The sequence below is a fragment of the Muscardinus avellanarius genome, assembly GCF_963383645.1.
Source record: "Muscardinus avellanarius genome assembly, chromosome: 3".
Taxonomy (NCBI): domain Eukaryota; kingdom Metazoa; phylum Chordata; class Mammalia; order Rodentia; family Gliridae; genus Muscardinus; species Muscardinus avellanarius.
In genome coordinates, this window is record NC_137788.1 from 75294657 (window position 1) to 75314450 (window position 19794).

At 40.5% G+C, this 19794-nt stretch overlaps 1 protein-coding gene across 1 annotated transcript in view; it reads left to right on the plus strand.

Annotated features, from left to right (window-relative positions):
- Nucleotides 1-19794, plus strand: part of DNAI3 (dynein axonemal intermediate chain 3) — a gene marked incomplete at both ends in the record, with an annotated part of 70643 nt that overhangs the window by 21946 nt on the left and 28903 nt on the right. The window contains 7 exons of the mRNA XM_080691455.1: nt 3048-3238; nt 4196-4320; nt 7465-7554; nt 9197-9283; nt 11546-11674; nt 16269-16342; nt 18787-18931. Coding sequence (XP_080547581.1) covers nt 3048-3238; nt 4196-4320; nt 7465-7554; nt 9197-9283; nt 11546-11674; nt 16269-16342; nt 18787-18931 — 841 coding nt within the window. The remainder of the gene's footprint in view (nt 1-3047; nt 3239-4195; nt 4321-7464; nt 7555-9196; nt 9284-11545; nt 11675-16268; nt 16343-18786; nt 18932-19794) is intronic.

The window sequence follows — 19794 nt, forward strand, 5'->3', positions numbered from 1 at the left end:
TTTTAACAATCTTGATGAAATTTTTCAGTTGTGATATGGTCTTTATGTTCAAACAGTTTCAGGTTTTGGAACATTTCAGGTATTGAGTTTTTGGACTAAGGGTTTTCGACCTGTATCGTATGTACCATCTTCTACTTAAGGCCTTTTCTACTCCCCACTCTTCGTAGCTTCATTGGCTTTTATAGGAAAACGCGGCTGAGTTGGTGTGGATGTTAAAGATGCTCATTCTTAGGATGAAAGCATTCACATTTTACAAGTACAAAAACATCTTTGTAAATGAGGAACTCAGTTCGAATCAGATGTACTTTTTGTACTTTTTTATTATTATGACACCATATCCCTTGTTGCTGATATTCTGTCTGAAAAAGAGAGAGACTTAGCCCTTACCAACTCTTCTACATAAAGTTGGATGTACACTTTGAAGTTCTTGGGTGTGAATTTACCTTCCCCAGGGTCATTTAAGACTTAATGCTTGTGTGTGTGTGTGTGTGTGTGTGTGTGTGTGTGTGTGTGTGTGTCTGTGTGTCTGTGTCTGTGTGTTTTACTGGAGATTGAACCCAGGGGAATTCTGCCCCAGCCTTATTTCTTCTTCTTTTTATTTCTTTTCTTTTCTTTCTTTTTTTTTTCCAGTACTGGAAATGGAGCCATTGCAAAGAATCTCACTAAGTAGCTGAAGCTGGCTATGAACTGAGATCCTCCTGTCTCAGCCTCCTGAATGCTGGGATTATAAGTGTGTGCCACCACCCCCGGCTTCACTGCTTTTTTTTTTTTTTTTTTTTTTTTCAGTACTAGGGATGGAACCCAGGAGCATTTTACCTCTAAGCAACTTCCCCAGCCATATTTTTTATTCTTTCTTTCTTTCTTTCTTTCTTTCTTTCTTTCTTTCTTTGTTAGTGTGTGTGTGTGTGTGTGTGTGTGTGTGTGTGTGTGTGGTACTGGGGTTCCTGGAAGCCCTTCAACCTCCGGGCTACACTCCCAGACCTATTTTATATTTTTATTTGGAAACAGGGTCTCCTAAGCCAGCACGCGCGGCTGGCTTCGAACCTGCACAATCCTCCTGTCTCTGCCTCCCAAGTGTGGGGATTACAAGCGTGTGCCACCATGCCTGGCTTATTCTTTATTTTGAAACAAGGTCTCACTGAGTTACAAAGGGCCTCACTAAGTAGCTGAGTCTGTCTGTGAACTGCGATCCTCCTGGCTCAGCCTCCCAAATGCTGGGATTACAAGCATGCATGCTTTTGAAACAAGGTCTCACTAAATTTCTGAAAGCCTCACTAAGTTGCTGAGGCTAGCTTAAACCTGCGATCCTCCTGTCTCAGCCTCCCAAATACTGGGAGTACAGGTGTGTGCCATTACACTGGGCTCTTAATGTGCATTTGAACCACCTGGGGACTTTGTTAAACTTCAGGCTCTGAGTCTATGGTCCTAGGTGAGAACCAAGGCCTGTGACTGCATTGCAAACAAGCTCCGGGCCATGCTGTTCCTGCTGGTGCCTGGGCCACACTTCAAGTGCAAGGGCCTAGGAAATACTCTGTCTGGAAAGATTAAATACAAGAACATAACCCAGAGAGACTTCAATTATGCTCTGACTAGTGGTGTTAAGGATTAGCAACCAAGGTATCATATGGGACCCTCTTTTACATTTTGGAGTATTATAATTCTATTATAATTTAAGTGTTTATATTTAGTTGTCTAAACAAAGAGCTTCTTATTTTAAGAAACTCACAGTTGAAAATTTTTTCAGCTTATATCTATTAAACACACACACAAACACACACACAAACACACACACCAGGCATGGTGGCACACACCTGTAATCCTAGAACTTGGGAGGCTGAGACAGGAGGATTTCAGGTTCTCAAACAGCCTCAGCAATTTAACGAGGCCCTTTGTAACTTAGTGAGACCCTGTTTCAAAAATAAGTAAAACAGGATTGGGGGCATAGCTCAGAGTTAGAATAATCCTGTATTCATCCCCCCGTACCACAAATCTGTGTGTGTGTGTGTGTGTGTATGTGTGTGTGTGTGCATGCGTTTAGACTTTGATAATCAAAGTGACCTTCTAATTGTGAGCTCCAAGAGGGAGTGAGCTGAGACTTCAAACCTCAACATATAAAGGATAATAAACATTATAGTAACTAAAGATAGAGTCTGTCAAACCAGGGTTCCTGGGCTACAAAGAGATGGTCCAAGCACTCAGACATTTCTTAGAGAAATAATGTTATCATTTTAATGACACAGCATAATTAGCATAATTCTTCATTTAGGACCTGCCTCATACACTGTAGGGAGTGTAGTAATGGAATCAAATGCAGTTGTATCTCCCAGGTATGTGGCATTGTGACAACTAAAACCACCAACATGCATGGGCACACATACTTCTCAACTCCAATTTCCCCTTGTTGAGAAACTCTTCGTTTTTAGTGTGTGTGTGTATGTGTGTGTGTGTGTGTGTGTGTGTGTGTGTGTGTGCGCGAGTACACATTTGAGCTCTCCTCATTTAGTATAAGTGATCACTTAATACTAAAAATGCCTAAGAAAATTGCCTTTTGTGTCCATTTGGGCTTTTCCAGGAAGCAACTGAGATCACTTTAACCATAGAGGTTTCCACTCTGAAAAACAGGAAGAAGCAGGTTTGGGAGGGGGACCTTCAGACAAATTCTCAGCCAGCCTAGAAGAACCTTCAGAGCAAAGCAGCCAGGGCATGAGGCAGAACTGGCCAGGCCCTGGCCCCCTGTAGCAGCCCTGCTCAGCCACCGGCCTGGCTGAGCACAGTGTGGCCTTGGGATCCGAGACCTGCCCAAAGCTTCTAGAGGCCTTCAGCTAATGGTCCCCTGGAGAAGTTCTGAGTAGCAAACCTCCATGAATTTTTTTCTCCTTAGTTATTTATTTCATGTGGGAAATTAATCCTTATTCCCAAATACAACTGAGAATGATTATTTTTGTTCAACATAAATGAAGGAGAAGCTGCTAAAATAGTCATATCTTTGAGTACTGAAATACAGCATCCTAATATCATTTTATGTTTGTTTTTGTTTTGTAAAATAGTGTTGAAATAGCCCTGCAGCAAAATGAAATCATGAACACGTTTACTGATGACTGGAAGAACCTGGCAGAAGAAGAAGGTACCTTCGGGGACAAGAGTGACACCCACCTGAAAGAGTACCAGTCCTTCACCGACCTTCATAGCCCGACGGAGAAAATGGTTACCTGTGTCTCGTGGCATCCAACCATCTTTGGTGAGATGGAAATGACAGGGATTCCCTGTTGTGCTGACATTGAAGTAGTCTTGCTTTGGTATATAGATTTCAAACTAGATCAGTTTCAATAAAGCAACTCTCATTGGCTGAGTGTCAGGCACCTGACAACGCTTTTCACCCCTTCACTAGGAGGTCATGTGACCTCCCAGCAGTCCTGGGATGGGCACAGGTTATTCTATTTTACAATGAGAGGACCACATCTCAGTTCAGGAAAGTGAGTTGCTCAGGCCCCCCAGCTGTCACCATGCAGAATCAGGCTCCCCAGGCTGAACCCGTTCCTCTCGAGACCCTGCCTCTCTGATTTCTGGATGGGACAGGAGCCACCTCCTTTGAAGAGCTCAGCAGCTGTGGGGTTAGAATGTGTGAAGGTATAACCAAGAAGCGAGAGGTCCCTGTGCTCTTTCTTTCTCCGCACACTCCCCACTGGACCATTTCTCACGAAAACAGAAACACTTTGTTTTCTTACTAAATCTCTCAAAGCCCACTCTTTATTTTATACTGGCAGCACATCACAGTTTGGAATGGCCACATCTCCAATGCTAAATAAATGACATATGGCTAGTGGCTGCCATGTTAAACAGCAGCGCTCTAAGAAAACTCTCACTCTACTGGGGAATTTTTCTACTCAACCCTCATCAAAATGGAAATGAAGCCGGGTGTAAGTCCATATGGCTGAGACAGTAGGATCACAGGTTGGAGGAGGGCCTCAGCAACGTACAAAACCCTCAGCAACTTAGTGATACTCTGTTTTACAATAAAATATGAAAAAAAGGGGTTTGGGGTGTAACTCACAGATAGAATGCTCCTGGGTTGATCCCCAGTACTCACCCACCGAAAAATGAGAGTGAACAGTAATTGTGTGGAAAGGCCCATGCTGGAAGCACTTCTCCACAGAGGGCTGCTGCTGACTTCAGTTTCCGCTTGTGTTTCAATCAGGGTTGATCGCCGTGTCGGTGGCCGTACGACTCTCCTTTGAAGACAGAGTACACTTTTCTGGGAAATTATTGCTGCAGCCATCATTGATTCTTTTATGGAGTTTCTCTGATCCCATCCACCCTCAGGTACTTAACAGGAGCTACCCACATAGACTAGACTAGACTTTCCAAATACTACCTTCTCCTAGACCTTTAGCAATTTCTTCTTCTTTTTTTTTTTTTTTTTTTACTACAAAGTACTTCATAACGGCCTAATGTTGTAAACCCTTATAAAGTTAGGATGTCTGCAATGCAGAGCTTGTCATCATTCAATTTGAGTAAAAGAAGTTTACACTTTATTGAAGTGATGTATTGAACAAACAAATGGTATTTTTAAAAAAATAGAAGATGCTTAACTTATTTTTTGAAAACAAACCCTTTAATGAGCTTCATTAAAAGACAGATTGTTCAAATGCAAATCAATGTTAGTTTCCTATAAATTTCCTCAGTTCCAAGGATCACCAGTAGGTGATGATAATGAGTAAAGATGACTCATTGGGGAGCAATAAGGAGAGATGGGAACTTGGCTACAGAGAGCGCAGGGCCCATCTGTGGGACAACTATTTCCACTCTGTTGTTGCTGGTGGTTCCATTGTCAAGAGAATCAGAAATTTGGAATTTTGTATAAAATTTTTCTGTTTCAAGTAGCTTAACTAAAACCAAATACACACATACACACAACACACACACACACACACACACACACACACACACACCACTCAAACCAAAGCAGAGCAATAATCCACACAAAAGCAGATTGAGGTCTAGGTTTGCTCCATAGGGTTCTAGTTTCCATTATCTGCTCAAGAAGAGTTTGTGAGCTGGGCGTGGTGGCACACGTTTGTAATCTCCATGCTTGGGAGGCGGAGACAGGAGGATCGTGCAGGTTCGAAGCCAGCCGCACTGGTTTAAGAGACCCTGTTTCAAAAATATAAAATAGGTCTGGGATTGTATCCCGGAGGTAGAAGGGCTTCCAGGAACCCCAGTACCACCAAAAAAAAAAAAAAAAAAAAAAAAAAGAGAGTTTGTGTGCCAAGCATGGTGGTACACATTTGTAATCCCAGCATTCGGGAGGCAGAGACCGGAGGATCATGGTTCGGAGACAGCCTCAGCTACTTAGCAAGACCCTTCACAACTCAGTGAGACCCTGTTTCAAAAATAAAAAAAAACTAAAACACATTGGACTGGGGGTGTAGCTTGGAGGTAAAAAGCCCCTGTATCCCTGGTACCACAAGAAGAAGGAGAAGAAGGAGGAGGAGGAGGAGGAGGAGGAGGAGGAGGAGGAGGAGGAGGAGGAGGAGGAGGAGGGGGAGGAGGAGGAGGAGGAGGAGAAGAAGAAGAAGAAGAAGAAGAAGAAGAAGAAGAAGAAGAAGAAGAAGAAGAAGAAGAAGAGGAAGAAGAAGAAGAAGAAGAAGAAGAAGAAGAAGAAGAAGAAGAAGAAGAAGAAGAAGAAGAAGGAGTTTTGTGTAATTGAAGGGGGAGTACTTTTTAGTTTTATTTCATTGTTCTTAAATATATTAATACTTTTCAATGATGTATAATTAAGGCTTTCCCTAATAAGCCTTGGACCTCATTCTCCCTTCTTTCTTATCTAAATTAAAGCAGTTTCCTTATATTTTTATAGATTCTAGATATTTTATTATGGACCCAGAGATCAAAATGACAGATCTCTAGCTCTTCCTTGTTGACCTACTTACCAGAAAACCAGGGGCATTGTCCTCTGCATTCTCCTGACATGCAGCTCTGTGGAGCTACTATCTACTCCCTGCCAGGAAAGTGTGGTTGAACTTCCAGGCAATTAGAACAAGGAAAAAAATACCTTTCTCTATCTTAAAGGATAACCTTAAAAAGATAAACTGATAATTTTTTAAGAAATAAAAAAATGATCTTTGTTCTAACCAAAACTACAAGAGAATATTAGAGGATTTAATCTGAGTACATGCAGTGGCATGCCTGTAGTCTGTAGGAGGCTGAGGCAGGAGGATTCTAATTTCAAGGGCAACCTGAAAAACTAAGCCAGACCCTACCTCAAAATACAATAAAAAGGGCTGGGGTTGTAGCTCAGTGGTAGAATGCTTGCCCAAAATGTGTCAGGCCTTCAGTTTAATTCCCAGTATTGGGGATGAGGAAAGTAGAGGTTTCTCTAGAATCTACAAGGTACCAGATAAACCAAGACAATTCCCCCCAACTCCAATTGGAGAACTTTAGCTCAGTGGTGGCAAGCCAAGAGCCTAGGGGGCCTACTTTTCTCAGCTGTGGTTAAAGAGTAACCATTTCATTTTGGCAGCAAAGTCAGAGCCTGGGTGCTAATTATCATTAATTATTATTCCTGCATAATTATTTTTCGCCTTCTAGGTTTTGTATTATTTAAAATTTGGGAACATTATCACCAACAGTATCTTCATATTCTCTTATTCAGTGAATTTAATTTTTGAGTGCCCATATGTGTCAAGTTAGGTGAACAGTAGAGAACATAAAAACTCTGCCCTCAAAAAGCCTACTTTCTACACTATTATAGTTAGATATAAAATATCCCCTAAAGAGCTCATTTAGTAATGTTTGGAGTTGATATATTTGAGTTATGAGGGTTGTAATCCCAGAAGTAGATAAATCTATTGCGATGGATTTAGCTGGGTGGCACCCAGTTGGCCAGTAGGATGTGACTGGAGGAGGTGGTCCCTGGGGGTGCAGCCTTGGAGACTCCTCCCCTGGCTTGCTCTCTCTTGCTCCTGCCCCCATGATGTGAGCACAGTCTGTGTGTTCTCCCTCTTCCCAATTCCTTCTGCCATTAACGTAGATCCGTGGTCCCTGGCCTCACATGAACTGAACCCAAAACTGAAAGAAAATAAACCTTTCCTCTAAGTTACATGGTCAGTCTTCTAGATTATAGCTGCAAGAATGCTGATGTATACACACTTTCCAGAAACATTAATTTCATAGTCTTTTTGTTCAGAAAAAAGTATATACCCCAACACTGACATGCCTTTGTGTAGTGGGGGAGCCCTGGTCCCCTTGAGGACACAACCACTCTCTAGGGTATGACCCATGCCCATGATAAAACTTAGCAAATATGCCTTCCAATCCAGAGTTAGGAGATCAAGGAATGGACTCTTCTAATGCACATTGTTCATAGATGGCTATTAAATTAGACTTTAGCTGCCTAATATTATTTTCTAGCCATGGTCTCAGTAGGTTTTCTCATTCTTTGTTGAATTGCTGGGTATCCTTTAGTTAATGCTGGAGAGCCCAGATGACATCTTCTGCTTCGAGTTCTGTCCGAGTGACCCTAACATCATTGCTGGAGGCTGCATAAATGGGCAGGTACTTATAAAGGCTATTTTTTTTTTTTGCTATTTATTATTGTTAGAGAACATTCTGTAATAGGTTCTGGTTTGCTAGTTTCTTTTGAACTTAAGAATTCAATTCAGCAGAAGGAAAATCCTGCCAACTGTGTTCCAGGAACTGAGGTATAAAGATGTAGTAGATGTGGTATCAGCACTAGAGATGTTCACAGAGTAACCCAGTTACAATCACTGAGACAAAACTGGGTTAAACCAATTCTTGTTGCTGACATAGGACCATATTTTTTCATTCCATGGAAGAACAAAAGCTACAATCATTAACTAATTCTTGAAAAAGAGGCCTCTTCTGAAATGTCCTTGAGGTCAAGGGTTAGGGGATGACACAGATTTTCAGTAGAAATTCACCAGAAAATACACATAAATCATTGAATTCATGCATGTGATACCATGTTTGCTTTTTTCTTTTCTCCTTTTTAAGTCATCTAATTTATATGAAATTTAGGTCCCATCCTCAAATATCATATTTCACTAGTAACACAAAACCAAAAAATTTTTATAATCTAAGTTTAAATTTATTTTGGTCTAATGGGTTTGATAATTAAAAGAGTATATGATCACTTTTGTGTGTGGCTAGGAAAACTTTCTTGTGGCTAAAATTTAAATATCAGCAACTTCCATTCCCACTTAACCATAACCCTTCTCTACCAAAAAATTATAAAAAATAAAAAAACTAGGAAAACAAATTTTCCCCCAGTGTTGTTCAGCAATCACTGAGAATCATATGATTACCCAGAACCCCTCCTCTAAGCCCTGGAAATCCTGAAATCCTTTTTTTTATTCATGACTAAAATAAGACAACTTTGTTTAGGACTATTTTAGGAAAGCACATGACAAAAGTCACTCACAGTTCTGGAACTTTAGCATTTTGTTAACATTTTCTGTGCACTGAAATGCCTTCTAGTCATTAAAAAATTAATCTAGCTGGGCGTGGTGGCGCACACTTGTAATCCCCGTGCTTGGGAGGGAGAGACAGGAGGATCGCGCAGGTTTGTAGTCAGCCTCACTGGGTCTGGGAGTGTAGCCCGGAGGTAGAAGGACTTCCAGGAACCCCAGTACCACCAAAAAAAAAAATTTAATCTAATTTAGTGTTGTATATTCTACTCTATCCTGCTTTTTCAAAACCAGTGATCACCCAGGTATATTCAAATTCACAGTTGGCTATAATATTTACACCCACTATTTCTATTTATAAATAAAAATGATCACTAACTAGCCTTGTATTTAATTCTGGAGACTTCTGGAAAATTATTTTTCTCCCTGGGTTTAAAACAGCTGTACCTGTCATCATGGCACATTCCCAAGGACAGAGGAAGTGCTTCTCAAAAGCAAAGGGAAGTGCATGATATTTACCTTGGATTTTTAAAAAATATTGGCATTTAGTAGCATAAGCAAAAAAATCAAAGTACTAAAGATAGTTATAGAAAGAAAGCATTTTCACATTTTCTTTAAAAGTTGCTAACTTGCCTATTATATAGACTAGATTTGATTATCTACTAAGGTGAGTTATTGGGGGCCATATACTAGTAGTTTTCTAAAAATTATTTTAAGACTCAATTACCTACTTCTTGAACATGTTATATTAACATTAATTTCTGTTTTAGATTGTCCTGTGGGATATCACTGCACAGGCAGATCGCATAGAAAACATTAAGGCCAGTGGTAGTAGAAGTAAAAAAGTCACACTCAAGGTTGGATTTCTACAACTTTTACTTACACTTTTTTTTATTATTATACAGGAGTTTGTTGAAAAGTAGACAAGAAGTCAGGTGCAGTGGCATCCACCTGTGATCCCAGCATTTGGGAGCCTGAGATAGGAGGATCACATGTTCAAAGAGAGCCTGGACAATTCAGCAAGACCCTGCTTCAAAATTAAAAATGTCAGCTGGGTGTGGTGGCACACACTTGTAATCCCAGTACTTGGGAGACTTGAGAGAGGAGGACTGCCGGTTTGAGGACAGCCTTGACAATGTAGTGAGACTCAGCAACCTAATAAGACCGTGTTTCAAAGTAAAAAAATAAAATAGGGCTGAGGGTGTGGCTCAGAGGTAGAACTCCCCTGGGTTCAGTCCCCAGTACCACACACACACACACACACACACACACACACACACACACACACACAAATATATATATATATATATATACATATATATATATTTTTTTTTTGTGGTACTGGGGGTGAAACCCAGAGGCTTCCTACCTCTGGGCTACACTCCCAGACCTATTTTATATTTTATTTGGAAACAGGGTCTCACTAAGTTGCTGAGTGCCTCACTAAGTAGCTGAGGCTGGCTTCGAACCTGCACGATCCTCCTGTCACAGCCTCCCAAGTGCAGGGATTACAAGCGTGCGCCACCACGCCTGACACACAAAAAAATATTTTTAAAAAAATAAGCCGGGCATGGTGGTGCACGCTTCTAATCCCCGCATTTGGGAGGCAGAGACAGGAGGATCGCGCAGGTTCAAAGCCAGTCGCACGCACTGGCTTAGGAGACACTGTTTCCAAATAAAAATGTAAAAATAGGTCTGGGAGTGTAGCCTGGAGGTAGAAGGGCTTCCAGGAACCCCAGTACCACCAAAATAAATAAATAAATAAATAAATAAATAAATAAATAAATAAAGGACTGGGGTTGCAGTTCAATGGTAGCGCTCCCCTGGTTTCAATCCTCAGTACCACAAAAATAAAAGTAAATAACAAGGTTGCCAATTTTAACCAAGACTCAGTAGAAAAAAGAAAAGGAGAAAAAAAATATTATTTCCCAAGTCGTCACATCTTTTTTGTGAGCATGCTCTGAATCACTTTTATATGAACCCTATATTAAAAAATTTAGCAAAAAAAAGTTACGTCATCTAGCCCAGGATGTTGGGGGGTTTGTTGTTACTATTATTAAGTAAAATTAAGGAACCAAGTGATTTATCTAAAGTGCTGTAGCTGAGAGGTGTCCAGACTCTGCATCATAGTGTATGAGCTTCCACATCCCACCTCGCCTCACCAAGAATCAGTTCTCCTGTATAAAATGAAGGGGTTTCCATACTTTCTGGGGTGTGTGTGTGTGTATACTATGATTGTGTGAGGCTGTGGATTCTGTTAGGAGCACTGAGAAAGGATTCCTCTGCTTCCAACTCAGTACTTTCCCCATCATATTGTACAGCTGCCCCAGCCCCAGTTCTTCAGCCTTAATTTCACAGGTCTCTTACCAAGGAATGGTGAGGTGCAGGCCTCTGTGAACATGTGGAAATACTCCTTTAAGAAAGGGATATAAAAACCGGGTGTGGTAATTCCAGTATTCTTGAGGCTGAGACAGGAGGATCACAGTTTGCAGATAGCCTCAGCTACTTAGTGAGGCCCTTTGCAACTCAGTGAGACCCTGTTTCAAAATAAAGAATAAAAAATAGGAGCCGGGCGTGGTGGCACAGGCTTGTAATCCCCGCGCTTGGGAGGCGGAGACAGGAGGATCGCTCAGGTTTGAAGCCAGCCGCGTTGGCCTAAAAGACCCTGTTTCTAAATATAAAATAGTATAAAATAGGTCTGGGAGTGTAGCCCGGAGGTAGAAGGGCTTCCAGGAACCCCAGTACCACCAAAAAAAAAAAAAAAATAGGGCTGAGGGTGTAGCTCGGAGGTAGAATGCCCCTGAGTTTCATCCCCAATACTGTAATAATAATAATAATAATAATAATAATAATAATAATAATAAAGAGATATACCATTGATTCTTTGGGGAACATACCAATGATATTTGTTAACTTTAGAGATAAAATCTTAGACTAAACTGAAGGGGAAAGTCAGTAGTCCTATTACCTAGATTTATATATCGTATAGGGAAACACTTATGTTTTCCTTGAACTTTTATATCTATCTTCAAGTTATTAATTTGAATTGAAATGATGGGTAAAGTATGAGTTCACTCATCAGCTCTCTGAAGTGTGACTTTCTTTTAATATTTCTCTAGCCTATGTTTCTCCTTGAACCAGACAGTAACAAAGAAACAATGTTTATCCGACACTGTGCAGTGTCTTCAATAGAAAATGGGCATAAAAAAGTAATTACAGATATACACTGGCTGCCCGACACATTTGAGGTAAGTCTTATGGCTTTCTACTTTTCTCCTGCTGGATTATATATTTTGCAGATTTTATCCAAAGACGGTGGTTCAAGTAAAATATCCATTGATACTGGAATTTGGGGGGGGGGGGGGTTTCAGTAACTAAGCATCAGAAGTTTAGGTCACTCTGGGCGTGGTGGCGCACACTTGTAATCCTAACATTTGGAAGGCTGAGACAGGATCCTTCTGTGGCTGCCAGCCTCAGATGCTTAGTGAGGCCCTTTGTAACTCAGTAAGACCCTGTTTCCAAATAAAGAATAAAAACAATAGGGCTAGGGGTGTAGCTTGGAGGTAGAATGTCCCTAGGTTCCATCTCCATTACTGAAAAAAAAACTGGGTTCACTGTTTCCATCTTAGTGAGAATAATACCGATCTTTCAACTAGGGATAGTTTAGAACTACTAAAAACTGTAGGTGATGCCAGCATTGATAAAATATAGTAGTTCTCAAAGAGATGAGGGTTTGATAAATAAAAATAAAATACAAATATTATATTCCTTTCTTATTTGTGGATTTGAATTTTATGATGTCGCTGGGCGTGGTGGTACACACTTGTAATCCCAGCATTTGGGAGGCTGAGACAAGAGGATCACGGTTCACAAACAGCCTTAGCTACTTAGTGAGGCCCTTTGCAACTCAGTGAGACCTAGTATCATATATATATATATATATATATATATATATATATATATATATATATAATTTTCAATAAATAAGCAAAAGTAATATGCTAAATAAAATAGTGATTCGACATGAAAATAATCCAACCTGGAAATTAATAACCAAATTAATAATTGTGAAACAATAATGTACTATTTTGGACCTATTTAATTTTTAAATGAAAATTTAAAGGTTAAAGTCATTTTAACAGTATTATTTAAAAGGTAAATCAAGTGTACCTTAATGTTGCTGGCTGCAGTATAAAACTTTCAGAAGGCATTTAGTCAATGTTGTTTTATTTGGTTGTGGTGGGGGGTACAGGGGATGGAACCCAGGGGCATTCTACCTCTGAATGACATCCCCAGCCCTAATTTTTATTCTTTATTTTGAAACAGGGTCTCACTGAGTTGCAAAGGGCCCTCACTGGGTAACTGAGGCTGTCCTCAGACTGTGATTCTCCTGTCTCAGCCTCCCTAATTCTGGGATTACAAGCATGTGCCACCACACTCAGCTTCAATGTAGTTTTTAAGTCATTCAAATTTTCAATTTTTTTACAAGTAATTCCAAATTGAGAATTCAAACTTAAGAAATGATTCAACTTGTGTCTCCAGATACAAAATTACATGCACACCTTAAAAATTATGTAAAGCCAGGCGTGGTGGTGCACACTTGTAATCCCAGTACTTGCGAGGCTGAAACAGGAGGATGGAAGATTCATGATCAGTCTCAGCAACTTAGTGAGACTCTGTTTCAAAATAAAAATAAGCTAGGGCTGAGGCTGTAACTTGGAGGTAGAATGGCCCTAGTAGAATGCACAATCCCAAGTCACACACACACACACACACACACACACACGTACACACACACACAAAATCATGTCAGCATGTATCCATGCAATAAGATTGGAAAAGAAGGTAGAATTCTGTGTGATTTAAGCTTCTCAGATATCTTCCAAGTTTCTATTAATATTGTTAGTTTTAGGATTTGTTGTTGTTTTGAAATAGGGTGCTAGGTTGCCGAGAGTCTCATTAGGGTTGCTGAAGCTGTGCTTGAATCTGTGATCCTTCTGTCTTGGCTTCCCAAATACTGGGATTACCGGCATACACCGCCACACCTGGCTAATATTTAGGATTTTTAATCTTTAAAACATAAAACCCCGGAGCAATCACATCTCTGGGGGCCTCCACTTTACACAACAGGGGAGCCTCAGCGGGTGGGGGTCGGGGGGAACAGGATACAGGGTTCAGGCCACAGCAGGGTCAGCCTGGTGTGCCACCGCCCAGCTCCTACAAAGCCCCAGGCCTGGCCAAGCCAGCGCCTGCCCCTTCCTCACCGCTTCCCCACTGCTTGGTTGGCACTTTTTTGTATATTTGTATTGGTGCATTAAAGTCTCACATTATCATGCAGTTCACTGTGATAGTGCCACACTGCACACAGCACTTGTTGAGCTTCCGGGCTCCCTTCTCATCCCTCCCCCTCCCCGTACAAGCGATTGAGATGGGCACTGGTGTTCTCACATGTGTACATAAAGTGAGTACACATGTTTCCTTCATTACTCCCCTCCCTTCCCACAACAACTTCCCTCACTCCACTGTCTCCTTCATTACCTGAAGTCCCTTTTATATCCCAGTGTTGCGGGAATAGGTTGCGGGTGGAAATGTGCGTGGTGTGTGTGTGTGGAGAAGTAATCCCCCACCACCACCACCACACAGACAGACAAACAGAAAAACCGTGGATTCTTGTCCTAAGCTAAGAATAAGTATTCATCGCTTGGACAGCTGCTGAAGATTTAAAGAAGTTTATTAAAAAGATAGAAATATAGAGATAGTTACAGCCCTGTGCCGGAGCGAGGCACAGGGGGGGCAATTCGAATGAAAATGCCAAAGAACTCCAATTTACTGAGTTTTTATCCTGTCTAAGTCCAGCAGGTGCCTCTGATTTCTGGAGACCATGTTACCCCTTATCTCCAGCCCCGGCTCTGCTTCTGTTATCTCTCCAGCTGAATTTATGGCCTAAAGGGGAAGGCATCTCTGTCTCCAGACACAGGCTTTTACCTTTCGTCTTCTCCCCCAAAATGTGTGAAATTGTTCTCAGGAATGCAAGGAAACACATTTTTCCTGGCTCTAGCCTTCCTTTCTTGCCAGCTAGCCCTGGCTTTCTTAGTAAAGAAGATATATTATAAAATTGGAAATCTTTCCCAATACTGACACATTACTACATTTTAAACCCTCTTCCCAATACTAGTACACCAGCTACTCCCTCGTTTCTGCATATGAGAGAAAACACATGGCCCTTCACTTCTTGTGACGGGCTGATCTCACTTAACATAACGTTCTCCAGGTCCATCTATTTTCCAGCAAAGGACATAAGTTTGTGCTTCTTTGTTGCTGAGTAGAATTCCACTGTGTGTAGATCCCACCATTCTGGGACCCATTCATGTGTTGATGGGCACCCGGGTTGGTTTCATGTTACAGTTTACTTGTCGGGAAGCCCTGCCTTTGTTCACTATTTTGCTCCTATGAGGAGGGGAAGAAATTATGGAAGTCTCGTCTCCCTATTTATTAGAGGTGGCGCCTTCCCAGGCTGCCTATGAAGACTTTTGCCTTATTTGACAGCTAGTAATCAGGAGACCGGAGCTTCCAGGACCTGAGGAACAGCCAAACTCCTCTGCATGTTTACAGAATTGTGCCGATAATGACACTTAATACCACTGAACTCTTATTTAATATGCAGCCTTGTTTTCTGTTGCTCTCACCTGCTCACCTACCTCATAGAAACTCTTATGTTTGGTTCCATCATTGATAGTGAAAACTGAAAGGACTATATTTCAAATAATAATGGATGATGACAGATCATCTATATTTTGTAAAATTTAAAACAACTTATGAATACATGGGTAAGTACTCAAATTATGTGACATGCAGCCGAGTGTGCTGGTGCATGCCTGTAATCCCAGTACTTAGGAGGCTGAGACACGAGGATCATACATTTGAGACCAGCCTCAGTAATGTAGTGAGACTCTCAGCAACCTAGCAAGACCTTGTTTCAAAATAAAAAATGTTTGAAAAGGACTGGAGGTGTAGCTGGGAGGTACACTGCTCCTAGTTCAGTCTCTAGTAACACACACACGTACACACACAAAATTATGTGACATGCAAATTCTCAGGATAAATATCCATATGCATTCTAATTAAAACTTCATTAAAAATGGACAAAAATATATGACAGAATTGCATTTTATTTTATATTATTTACTTATTTTGCAGTACTGGGGCTGGAACCCAAGGATCTTCTACTTCCAGGCTTTAGACCTATTTTTTTTATACTTTTATTTTGCAACAGGATCTCATTAAGTTTCAGAGGGTCTCACTAAGTACCTGAGGCTGGCCGCAAACCTAGATCCTCCTGTCTCAGCCTCCCAAGTACTGGGATTACAAGCAAGCACCATCATGACCAGCCTTGTGTTTGATTTTAAAACCTACTATTTTTCTTTTTTATTTTTCTTTTTTTTTTCTTTTTTCTTTTTCTTTTTTTTTTTTTTTTTTTTTTTTCAGTACTAAGGATGGAACCCAGGGGCATTCTGCCTCCGAGCTACACCCCAAACCCTATTTTTTAGTCTTTTTAGTTTTTGAAACAGGGTCTCACTGAGTTGCAAAGGGCCTCACTAAGTAGCGGAGACTGTCTGGGAACAAAATCCTCTGGTCTCTGCCCCCTGGGGGATTACAATGTTGGGATTACAAGCATACGCCACCTCACCCAGCCTTAAAACCTACTATTTTTCAAATTCTCATGATAAAGTTACGTTCTTTTATAAAAAGTTAAAACAATAAAGAAAAAAATTAAACTGTAAGGAAAAAATCATGCCCTTTCTAGGTACACAGAACTTACTCTTCTTGCATTTTTAAAAATAGGTGAACAGAATGGGCTCCGTCTTTGAGAATCGAAATGGGATATCCTGTCAGCTTATCACATGTTCAGCAGACTGGTATGCCTTATTTCAAACACTGACTATTTTCATACAATGTGTTCTGTTTTCTTAGATGCTTCTAAAATAAGTGTCAACTACTCCTTAAGTAGTTTTGATTACCATAAATGATCTGAGAGACAGATTGTTGGTGGTGTAAAATAAATCTTTTTTATAGAGACAAATATGTTGTTAAAAAAGAATCAGTCAGGCTTTGTGGTTGAAAATGGTGTGTAACGTTAGCCAAAGTCATTGTGCTGCTCTACATTCTTGTATTTATAATTTGCAGTAGATATCATTTACATTGTTTTATTTCAGAATTATAAAGATGAAAAGAAATGGGTCATAGGAGGAACTCTAGATGAAAAAGGAAATCCTATTGAGAAGCAAACAAGACAACCTAGATAAGGAGATGGGAGGGAGGAAGAAGGAAATTCTCTAAAACACACAATGTACTTAAACATATCGAAGCCAACCACTAAGCCAAGCAAGGGAAGGAGGGACGGGGAGGGAATGGGGTAGGGATTGGGTAGGGGCTAAATGGGTGATGTGTACATATATGTCCACACAAGTTTTTTACCCCAATATGACGTATGAATATAATGCACCAATAAAATATTTTTAAAAGATTAACATGTAAGTGGGAAGGCTTCTTTTAAAAATAGAAGAGTTTTTACAGTTGCATTATATGTTTACAAAAAGTTTTTATTGGGGCGTGGTGGCGCACCCTTGTAATCCCCGCACTTGTGAGGCAGAGACAGGAGGATCGCACAGGTTTGAAGCCAGCCACGCTGGCTTAAGAGACCCTGTTTCCAAATTTAAAAAAATATAAAAATAGGTCTGGGAGTGTAGCCCAGAGGTAGAAGGGCTTCCAGGAACCCCAGTACCACCAAAACAAACAAACAAACCAAAAAAAAAAACCAAAAAAAAAGTTTTTATTAACAACCTGTTTAGCTCTATTAGAGAATGTTCACTTAAATAAAATTATGACTCTCAGTTTATAGAAAGAAGAATTTGTAACAATGTAGGAAAGATGAAAAGGAATATTATTTATGTAGTCTCCAAATATTACAAAAACTTTACTATTTAAAAACAGTAGGCTGGGCCGGGCATAGTAGCATACGCTTGTAATCCCAGCATTTGGGAGTCTGGGACAGGAGGATCGCAGTTCACAGACAGCCTCAGCTACTTAGTGAGGCCCTTTGAGATTCAGTTGAGAGACCCTGTTTCAAAATAAAGAATAAAAAACAGGGCTGAGGATGTAGCTCGAAGGTAGAATGCCCCTGGGTTCCATCTCCAGTACCAATAAATAAATAAATAAATAAATAAATAAATAAATAAATAAATAAATAAATAAAAACAATAGGCTAGGCATTGTGGCACACGCTTGTAATCCCAGTATTTGGGAGGCTGAGACAGGAGGATAGCAGTTCTCAGACAGCCTCAGCTATTTAGTGAGGCCCTCCACAACTTAGTGAGACCCTGTTTCAAAATAAAGAATAAAAAATAGGGCTGAAGGTGTAGCTCAGAGAGAGAATGCCCCTAGGTTTCCATCCCCAGCACACACACACACACACACACACACACACACACACACACACACACACACACAGTAGAAGGAGCTATGGAAGCGGCAGCAAAAGACACAAGTGATTCAAGCATCAGCCACCGGCAGGAGAGACCTGATTTACGTATTGAATGACCTACTTTAAGTGGGTGAACTTTTAGTATGAGTCATGTCTTTGTGGGGAAGGTGTACTGGGGGGTCACAGTCAACCTCTGAGCCACACTCCTAGCCCTTTTATATTTTTTGTTTTGAAACAGGGTCTTACTAGGTTGCTAAGGGGCTAACTCAGTTGCTGAGGCTGTCCTTGAACCGGCTATCCTCCTGTATTGCCTCCCAAGTAGTGGGGTTACAGGGGGTGCACACCATGCCCAGTTTATGTGGCATATCTTAATAAAGCTCTTCTATTTAAAAAATACTGTATAGATTTCTAAACTCTATTCTCATATGTGATTTTTTTTTTTTTTTTTGCAGTACTGGGGATGGAACCCAGAGGCATTTTACCTCTGAATGACACCCCCAGCCCTATTTTTTATTCTTTATTTTGAAACAGGGTCTCACTGAGTTGCAAAGGGCCTCACTAAGTAGCTGAGGCTGTCCGCGAACTGCAATCCTCCTGTCTCAGCCTCCCAAATGCTGGGATTACAAGCATGCGCCACCACACCCAGCTTCATATGTGATAATATCGACACAAAGGATGTCTTTAAATACCCCTATATATAGTATAATTCTCTAAAATAAGAAATACAGAACAGTTCCATTTCATAAAAATCTAAGTTTCAGAATGTCAAAATACAGGGCCATTGTCGCATTGTGAATGTGTAGAGTATTAATGCTAATCCTGAGGTAATACCTCTTACTGGTACTTAATAAAAATATATTTATATAAACTTTCTTTTAGCACAATATGCTTCTGGGATATTAGGCCACAGAAAGTGGTAACCCCTCAGACAACAGAGAAAAAGAAAGAGGACATTATTGAAATTCCTTTTGATGTACCATCCACTTTTCTGCATCTAGATCTCTCCTGGAAACCCCTCGCTAAGGTAAGTAACAAGGGATTAGGTTCATCCTATCACTTATACTCACTCTACATACTGCATAAATCCACATTCATATATGTGCCCTGTAAAGGTAACACAGCTCAAATTAACACAGGACTTTACAATTCATGTGTTCATTCAACCATTCATTTACTGATTTTAGTAATAGTAGTAGTAGTAGTAGTAGTAGTAGTAGTAGTAGTAGTAGTAGTACTGGGAATCAAAACTAAGGGCATTCTACCTCTGAGTTACCCCTAGCCCTATTTTATTATTTTATTTTGGAAACAGAGTTTCACTAGATTGCTGAAAGTCTTGCTATGTTGTCAAGGCTGTCCTCAAATCTGCAATCCTCTTGTCTCAGGCTCCCAAGTGCTGGAATTGCAGGTGTGCACCACAGTACCCAACAATTGAAGATTATTTTGGGGTCTTTTTCTTTTTTTGTGTGGTACTGGGGATGGAACCCAGGGGCTTTTCTACCTCTGAGCTACACTCCCAGGCCTATTTTATACTTTATTTGGAAACAGGGTCTTACTAAGTTGCTGAGAGCCTCACTAAGTAGCTGAGGCTGGCTTCGAACCTGTGAGATCCTCCTGTCTCAGCCTCCCAAGCACCACCATGCCTGGCTATTGAAGATTATTTTGATGCTTGCCTAGACTAAACAAGAAATCCAAATCATCATAGACTTGAGAGTGGTATTTCTTGTATGTGTAATAATTATTCGTTTGGATATCAGTTACTTAAAAATTGGTAGGTGTTCAGGTTATAGCCCAGAAAAACTGATTTTCCCTGTACTAATATGCCAAATGACTGCATATTTTGCATACAGATGGTAGGAAATGGCATTATAATACCTCTGATCAAGCTGA